We start from the raw sequence: 9285 nt of genomic DNA, 5'->3' as shown, positions 1-9285 counted from the left end.
TCCACTGCCTTGCTGCCCCACCAGCCGCAGCACGCACCTTCTGCGCCTGCCCTGGCTTCTTACTTCCCCCGGGCAGCAGATGGCACCGACTAGCACCGGAGTTAGTCCAAAATTAACTCACCAAAACCACTCGAACAAATTCAAAACTGCAGCGTGAGGCTTATTGCCACTAATACCACATGCACTCATCACTACAGAACAGTAGAGGCACATTTTAAAAAACAACAATTAAAAAAACCAACAAAACAACCCACCCCACCCCCGTTTACAGTAAGCACCGGGGTCCAATCCACACACGTACTTGTTTCCCTTTGATTTTAACAGGCTTTGGACCAACCTTGGTAAAAATACTAAAAATAATTTATCTTTAAAATGACGGTAAGCGTGGCCCCAAACTCTCACCATCGCACCATCGCACGTTTTTACAAATGAACACACTGAAGCTCTGAATCTGTGATTCTGGATGTTTTAACACAATAGTTTTTACTATTGTTACTATTTACTGTCATGGCCTCACCCTTTTCACATGGCTTGAGATTTGGTTTGCAGCTGTGTTTAACTCCCATTTTATACCAGGTAACTGCAGATTTCAGACGTGTGTGACAGAACACAAAGAAATAATGTAACAGTAAGACGGGAGAAAAAAATACAAATTAAATTAAATGGGAGAGTTAAGTTGAAAATCGGTTTTGGATAGTCAAGGAAAGATTACTCAAAACTAAATAACTCAAACTTAAATATTTTATTTACATTTTATGTAATGTTTATTAAAATTAGGTCCCAAACTTTATTCAGTAGCAGTTATATGCTTTCTATGTTAACTGAAATGATTTATTTTATTATTATTTTTTAATCATAGTATTTGGCCAACTTGACTTATTCTCAAGAGTTCAGGAATTTTTTTTATTTTTTAAATCAGCACATATCATGAAGAATCCATGTGCACTATTACCACTAATCAAAGAAATCTTGAAAAATTTTGCCAATATCAAGCCAAGACTTAAAAATAAATCTAGTCACCACAAGCCAATGTGTCTGCTTAGAAACATATTGTAAACGCCTGGGAAAACATTTTCTTTTGTTCTGTACATTTCCAACATGATTTAAACACAATGTCCTCTTATGTTCAGCAAATTTTAACTTCCACCAGCATGACAAAATCTTATGAGTAGCCTTTTCAAATCTAGCAGGTTCCCCATAGGATGTGTCTGTTCTCCCACAACCTCCCTTTTGAGAGGGAGGCGACTATCAGTGGATGCAGAGATGCTCCGAGTACAGCGCAGCCCCTGGTGAAGATCACAAGGGTCACACTGTGAGAAAGTGCCACCCTGTTGTGGGCGTAACAGAAAACCAACTCTAAACTATCTACCTCCACTTAATCTGACGAACTAATTATCTCTTGCCTTCACCAGCAACAGCACGGATCTCAGTGGAAGGCAGACCAACCCTAGATATTACTTCAGATCACCACTACCACACCAAATTCCCCCATGGAAGCAAAAGCAGTGGATAAGCAAGCTACTGCATTTTGGAGGCTCAAAATACAGCGTTCTTACACAAACGGTACCACGTCTGAAGGAATATGATCTACTTGTGTTGCTGTAACATGCAGGAGCTCTAAATTAGGTCAGCATTGTGCTTGGTGCTGTGCAAATGCAGACACGGACAGAGGAAACGTGGCTTGTCCGAGGGACCCAAGCGTCCAAAAGAAATGTCTGTCCCAGAAGCCAAGTCACATGTATCTTAGCGAGGCTCTGGCTCCCTGGTTTCTATGTCACTTTCAAAGATGGAATGTAAATTACCCAGATGATTTGGAAACAAAATTGAACCTTAGTGTCTGGCCAAAATTTACATCTCAGAACTGAAGAGGATGAAATTTAGAGCAAAAGGGGGAAAAAAAAAAAAAAAGTCCTTTAAGGGAAGTAAGTATTGGAGGCTCCAGTTTTTCAAGCATCTGGAATTGGACTGACCAAAAAAGAAATCACTCTGCAAGAGAATATAAAAAAAAATATTTTGCACCGATGTAGAATGGATGAGGTGAACTAATAGGTTTCTCCCAGCTCTATTTTCCAATATTTAGATCCTGCTTTTTATTATCATTTTTCCTTTAAGTAGTTTGCAAGTGATCACGCCAATATCTTATTTCGTTGATCTCAACAGGATATTCTTTAAAAGATGCATTTATTCACTTGGGAACACACTAGTGTAATTAGCCTTGACATTTCAACAGTCTGATCATAAACACAGAGTGCTCTATGTGCTTTTAAGGCAAAAAGATCTGAACCAACAGGGCAAAACATTTGAGATGTGAATTTTGCAGGAAACCCGTGGATATTTTGTTAAACACAGTCCTGACCATTGCAAGCACGAGTGCCAAAACCACACAAAGTCAAAAGACTGATGTATTGTTAATGGCACTTTTAATTTTAGACAGAGGGGGGGGTTGGTTTTTTCCCCTTTTGCCTTATGATTTTTTTTTCATGGTAACTGCCTCCCCAACCCCCCCATTCCCCGCCTCTCCCTTCCCCCAAAATTCACATGTCCAAAACAAAGCCTGACCATCCTGGAGTCCCTGGTGGATGTGCCATCAGGGAGTGAATTTGGGGCATGCCTGAAGCACGGGGCTGCCTTGCACAGAGGGGAGGCTGAATGAGGAAACCGCTAATGAAGCTGGGCTGCGCCAGCTCGGACAAAGGTGACCCCGTTACCTTTGCGAAACACAGCAGCGTGACTTCTAAAGACACCCGCAGTGTCCAGTCCCGCAGTCTCTGTTGATGCCGGACCCACATTTACTTCAGCAGCCTCCAGAGCAGTCTGCGCACGCACTTTCACCCTCGCGCCAGGCCGACAGCTGACACCAGCACTTGTGCCTGCTTGACCTGACTGGGAGTTCATTCAGAGAACACAAAACAGCCGGCAAAAAAGGAAAAAAGTTTTTTTCTTCCCTTTTATTTTTTTGCAGTAGGGTGAATTTCCACCCTGGCTCACCATGGTACCAGATGAGCTCCAGGGAGAGCACTGCCAGGGACCCGCCGTAGGGAGAAGAAAGAGTAGAAACGGAATTGCTTTTTAGCGGGAACTAGTTGGTAAATCAGCTTCGCTGCGACACCCACACACCCCCAGCCTCATAGGAATGAGGTTCACTGCGTACGCAGAGAGGCACACCGTGGGTAGGCCTGTTCCTCACAGCATCCCAAAGCGGTGCTGCTAGTCCACGGAGAACAACCTGCCGGGACCACCAGTGGGAACGCCGGGAGGCTGCAGCTTCTCCGCCTGAGGTCTGCTGGGAGCTGTTGTTTATGGTGATGGGAAGTCATGCTGGTTGGGATACATGGAATTATCAATGTGATGGAAACCAGAGTTCTTTTAAAGCAAGCAAACAAAAAAAAAGACACTACCCCACACACAAAATTTATTAAGAAAAAAAAAAAAAAGAAAAAACACAGACCAAAAAAACACTAGGCTGTGCCAAAGGGAATGAAGACTTCCAACCACCTCCCAGTGCGATCCAACATACTCAACTCTCATAGGTTTCTTTGAAAAGACTTTGACTCAGTCCTACACAAAAACACTGCAGCTGAATAGTTCTGCAAAATATTGAGTAATAAGCAAATTGAACTCTGTATTTATAAATTAAAGCACCACTAATTTGAGCCTTAGGCAGCAGGGACGAGAAAAAGAGAATCAAAATCACATCCCTTTTCCTTTATATTTAAAAATGTCTTCTTGGGCCTGCATATGTTTGTAGTTGGCTAATTTACCCATAAGAATTTCTCCTTTACCCCAGGGGAAAAAAAAACTTGCAATTACAGGGTTATCTACTACACGAATGCACACAGCATTTTCTTTCCTTATCCTGTATATGATGCAAGAGGGACAGCCTTAAAAAAAGGCACTATAAATTCTCCATAAACCACATCAGGAATAACTGTAAAGATCCACCGAAAGGTCTTAAATGTTCCTGAATCTGTCCCGCATTCCTTTACCCCATCTCCCTATAGGACTGTGCAGCTCAGCGTACAAGCTCAAACCGTTTCAGAGGAGCTGAGGGCAAATGAAGACTTTTTTTTGGCAAAGGTCTTCCCTTCCCCATGATTTCCCAGTGAATGCTTTTCACTGTTTGCTACTGAGAAGAGACTATTAAAGCGGAGAGATTGGTGTTCAGAGCTTTCAAACCTTACTACTAGCTTAACAGTCATCATTTCTTCTTTCACCTTTCCCCCCCCCACTATCTTCTTCTCCAAACATCTCTTCCCCTCTCTGTACCACAGTGAAACAAAGAAAACAGTATGGAAGCACAACACTTGAAAAAAAAAAAATTATCATTTTTCTTCTGGCTACTCAAGGTTTCAAAGCTCTTGGGACTTCTTTTATTTGCTGAGGCTATAATAAGCTTTTTAAAAAGCTTACAGGCTGATCACAAGTTTGACATGGGAACATTCAACCCCATCCTAGTAGCCTGGAGAGATCTGCTTGAATTTTCAGACATGCTCTTTTGTTAAACAATATTTTTCTTTTTGGAAGTTTTCAAGCAAACAGATTTAAACCTGGGATTTGGCCGAGAAGAATCTTTTCAGGACAGGACATACTCATGTTTCAGAATTCTTCCCAACTTCCCCTGCTTTTTCACCATTATTCATAGACTAAGACAGCCCAAACAAATTTCTCCCATTGCCTTTTGGGGTTAAGCAGGAAGGCCGTGTGCCAGCCGCTTCTCATGGCAGGACCTCCTGCCCCGCACGATCCCATTCAGCTGGGGGCACATCCTCAACATGGTCCAACACGCAAGTCTCACACATCATGTTTCTGATAATTTGGGAGGCCTGCCTCCAACACACAGCCCAAAAGGATTTGTCTGACTGGCCAGTCCCCATCGGCCAAGGCAGGCTCCTGGTCCTCCGCCTGCCACAGGACAAACCTGAACCTTATTTAAAAATCCTTTATCAAAAGATTGAATTAAACACCTCCCACCGTTAATCTGAGCTCCAAGCTGCTGCCAAAGTTCGTCCAGTTCATCCAGGTCTAAAAATAAGCCTGATGTGGGAATCAAAAGGTGGCCAGAAAAGATGCTACCCACTTCATTCTGTATGCGCTATTTATTACAGAAACCATAACCACACTGCTCTGAAGCTCAGAAAGAGCCTTTGATCTTTACCTACACTGGGGAAAATTTCACTTTTAGAATTCGCCTTCAGATCGAGTCAGTGAAAATAGGCCACAGACCTTAAGGGCCTGCACTGCAACTTAATGATGGTTTTAATGAGGTTTTAAACTGGACCAGTAAAGCACTGCATGGTTGTGATTTTTACTCACAATATGTGAATCTAAATTCACGTTCCCAGGGTATTACTACTTTTTTTTTTTAATAAAGGGTCATCCTTTGGGACTCTACTTATGTTTCTGAATCGTATCTGATGAATACACAAGACCAAAGAAATTTCCCATTCATCTAACATGCAAAAAGAGCCCGCTGCCTTTGGAAAAGGCAGCTGAAGAGGTTGTCCTGGCTCTACGTGACATCTAGGCTCAAACACAGTGGAGAAAAACTCAGTGGTCCTTGAGTGGAAAGGCGGTGCAGGAGGAATTGCAGGAAGCATTTTAACTCCTTATTACACCCAGTGCTGAAGGATTTGCAATGATTGTAGTTACACATCTCATGACTCTTGCAACGTGGAGTTTGTTGCAACACTTCTTTCCCCAAAAGCCTTTCCTGTCCCCACGATTAAGTACACAAATAACATTCACAGCGTAAAGTCTGTTTTCAGTTGCTTGTAGCTTTCAAAAAATTCCCCTTAGGGACTGAAATGTTCTAAGTTTGATCTCAGCCCAGAGGCGACTTTCCCCCCCCCCTCCAACCAACCAGCTTAGAAACATGCATTTGGTTACCCTTCAACAGTGGGAAAGTGAGAAAATAGATGATTCGGCGGTTTAAGACTCTTCCTTTCACGGGTGTTCAGAAACCGCCTCGGGGAATAGAAGGAGAGGGGAAGCACGGGGGCGGCAGGGCAGAAAAAACAGAACATGAGATGCAAGCGCTACATGGAGGGACTGAGGGAATAGCAAGGTTAGTCCAGTTGTAATCAATTAAATAACTTCCTAGACAATGTAAAACAACTCTACAAAATTAGTCCTTACAGCTCCAGAGAGGAAAATAATTTTCTGGGCTCAGCCAGACTCGGGCTGCAAAGAGCTAACTCTTTCAGATGATGCTTGACCGGGAAGCAAAGAGATCTTTGTGTATATATCCATATGAAATTTGGTATCTCCAATCTCTGTCATACTGTTACCAAAAAAGAAGTGTGACTAAAAAAGCTTGAATGCTACATCAGTATGGCTATCCAGCCCCCTCAGCCTCAAGTCTCTTAGGGTTATTTTCTTTTCACAGGTCATCTTTTATTTCACGCCCATCGTAGGTGGCTATTTTAGGGGGCTATAGAGAGGTGCTGAATGCTGATAAGGCAAATCCTGTATCCCTTAATCCACTGCTAAATCACTCTGCCAGGCTTCAAGGGTACCAGACAGATGGAGTGCACTAGGAAACTGCCCACAGGCTGGCTACTTCAACCCTAGCTCATCTCTAATCCAGAAAGGTTTTGTTCTGGTATTTTAATCATTGATTGACTGGGAACTTTCTTCCATGCTGGGTTAGGTAAAATATCCATATGTCAGAGGTACTGGGAATTCGTGAGACTGTAGATCATAGGAGTGGTGTGAGACAGGATGTGTCTCAAGGGAACCAAGGAAGCCATAAGGAATGTTAAAAGTCACAGGGTTAAAGCCACATTAAGACAGCTGTTATGTTAATGAGAGTTCTGCTTTTCTTCTAGCTGTGGGTCATTGATTTAGAAAAACACGAACAAGGTCTTTTTCATTTTATCGTATTTTTCCACCGAAGCTAACATAGACCAAAACATCATATCCTAGATCCCGTTCATCTTGCTAACAGAACTTGTGTAGGAAGTTATCTTTATTATGTTTGTGTGTGGATGATTCCCAGGGCTTGATTTGGTCTTACCCGGCCCAAGTCTATATATGAAGCTGTTTTGCAAGCATTTCACTTAGTACACGTTAAGAAAAGAGTCATGCACCACTGAGTTTGCCTTCCAGACAAATTCATCCATACATCTGATTTTCTCTCATAGTCATAACAAACACTTACAAGAAATGTGGTATGAAGTCTTCTGCAAAAGCATTTAGCAGGTAAAACTGAAAAAGGCTGGACCTTTCAAGACAGATACTCAATAATACAGCCATGCTGCAGTAGGCATGCTTGTCTTAAAAAGTCAGGAGGATATTTTGTATTGCTTATTTCAGTTTGCAGAGTCTGAATGCCTTGGGCTGAGCTTCAAAGGTCAAAACTTTAAAAAAAAAAAAAAAAAAAAGAGTTTCACCAAAGCAACCAAATTCACCTGTATCCTTGATTAGATCACAAGTTACCACTCATTTCTCTTCCTTGGTTAGATCACAAGCTACAACATTTTACTTGTCACCCAACCGCACATCTGCAACTCGGACCAATTTAAACTGGGCATGCTTTTCCAAATAACTCTTAGATGTCAAGTAGTGAAAGAGCAGCAGAGGATTCTGCCTGCGGTATTAAATATTTCATAGAACGTGCTTCTGTACCGTGAAACAGAGTAAGTCCTAGTCTGAACCTGAACTCCGGGGTGCACTTTATTCCAGAATTATTTGGCTGCTATTTGCCCGTTTTTGGACATCTGAAAATCCAGGTTCATGCTTTTTTTTTTTTTTTTTTTTTTTTTAATTTAAATCAACTCCATGGTTTACTCCTCCAGCATGTTATCTTGCTTTAGACAATCCAGATCTACATGAAATTGTGAAGACCTAACGGTTATTTGTGGGTTTATTTTCTTTTGAATTAAACTGACAGTGGGGATAAGAGACCTATTACAAGGTTTAAATCAAGTCAACTTCAAAAGCTAACCTAAAAGTAAACTGTAGAGATACTGCACCAGTGACCCTGCTTACTTGCATGGCTCTATAGACACATTGCCCTTTTAAAAATGTTTTTCTATCCTCTGTTAATGCCTGAAAGACCCAAACAACAACAGATGAAATCAGTTAAATAACTATAAACCAGCACAACAGCTGACCTGATTATATGCACAGTGCTGTCAAATGCATAAAATAAACAAACTGGGATAATGGACCTTCTTCTCCAGAGGCTCAGTATTATATTCACGGTAGGTATAGAACAATTACTGGGGAACACACAAAACTTTTTTCAAAGCAGTTGTTGCCTTAAACAATTGGAAAACCAATGTCCATGTACAGATGCAAAAACCCCTAAGGCTTTAAACATTTTCCTTCTACCCCAGGGTAGGATCACGTGAGAATATAAAAGGACCCGACATGCTAACAGAAAAGGAAATTCCTTTTGTTAGGCACCTTTTAAATACATACCTGGACACGAGCCTCCGTGAGTTTGGCTCTTTGCGCAAGTTCTTCCCGGGTATAAATATCAGGGTAGTGTGTCCTCTCAAAAGCTCTTTCCAGCTCTTCCAGTTGCTCTGCCGTGAAGGTTGTCCTGCTACGACGCTGCTTTCTTTTTAAAGGTAAATCTGGTTCAGAATCGATGTCAGAGCCTTCATCAGACTGGGGTGCTGATGCTCAAAAAAGAAAAAAATTAAAGACAAAAATTAGCTTTAGTTGAGGAAAAAAGAGCAAAATGTTGGATCAATCGATGATATCTTCTTATACGGAAAAGCTGCTTTTTCCCCAAGACTCGGAACTGAGCTGGCAAACTTCAAAAAAGCGAGAAACGAATCAGAGTTAAATGTTACATTGTGCAAATGTGCTCAAAATAAAGAATTGTCAGAAGCTCCTTTTCCTGGCCCAAGAATATTTAAGGACCTCTAACAATCTTCTTGAGTAAATGAATATTCGATTCCTTTAACTCCTCCGGCAGTTTGCAAGTGTTTTAAGAACTTCAGCAGTACTGCTTAGTCCCAAGCAATCAGGCAAGCAATATGGCCTTGTTCCTTTCCCCGAACTAGTGAGCAGATACAAACATTTGTTACTCCGGTGTGCATTTTGTTACTTAAACATTCTGACTCTACAGACACATGTCCATGAGACCTTCCCTATAGATCCATCACTAAAACCTTATTGCTGAAATGGTTATGGAAGTAATTACAAAGGTATGGGGAGCCCTATTGAAGAAATTAATTCTCATACACAATCAAATATTTACTTCATGTTATGTGTATTATTTGTCCTACACTCTGAACAGTATTTTACACATTTGTGTTAGTGTATCTCAGC

At 41.5% G+C, this 9285-nt stretch overlaps 1 protein-coding gene across 1 annotated transcript in view; it reads right to left on the bottom strand.

Annotated features, from left to right (window-relative positions):
* Nucleotides 1-8630, bottom strand: part of LOC104076694 (paired box protein Pax-3) — a gene marked incomplete at both ends in the record, with an annotated part of 11694 nt that extends 3064 nt beyond the window's left edge. Inside the window, one exon of the mRNA XM_009577638.1 lies at nucleotides 8425-8630. Coding sequence (XP_009575933.1) covers nucleotides 8425-8630 — 206 coding nt within the window. The remainder of the gene's footprint in view (nucleotides 1-8424) is intronic.
* Between the last annotated feature and the right edge of the window lie 655 nt (nucleotides 8631-9285).

Source organism: Fulmarus glacialis, unplaced genomic scaffold (genome assembly GCF_000690835.1).
Source record: "Fulmarus glacialis isolate BGI_N327 unplaced genomic scaffold, ASM69083v1 scaffold32755, whole genome shotgun sequence".
NCBI classification, from domain to species: domain Eukaryota; kingdom Metazoa; phylum Chordata; class Aves; order Procellariiformes; family Procellariidae; genus Fulmarus; species Fulmarus glacialis.
Note: the sequence above shows the minus strand (reverse complement) of the source record. Positions and strands in the feature narration are given on the sequence as shown.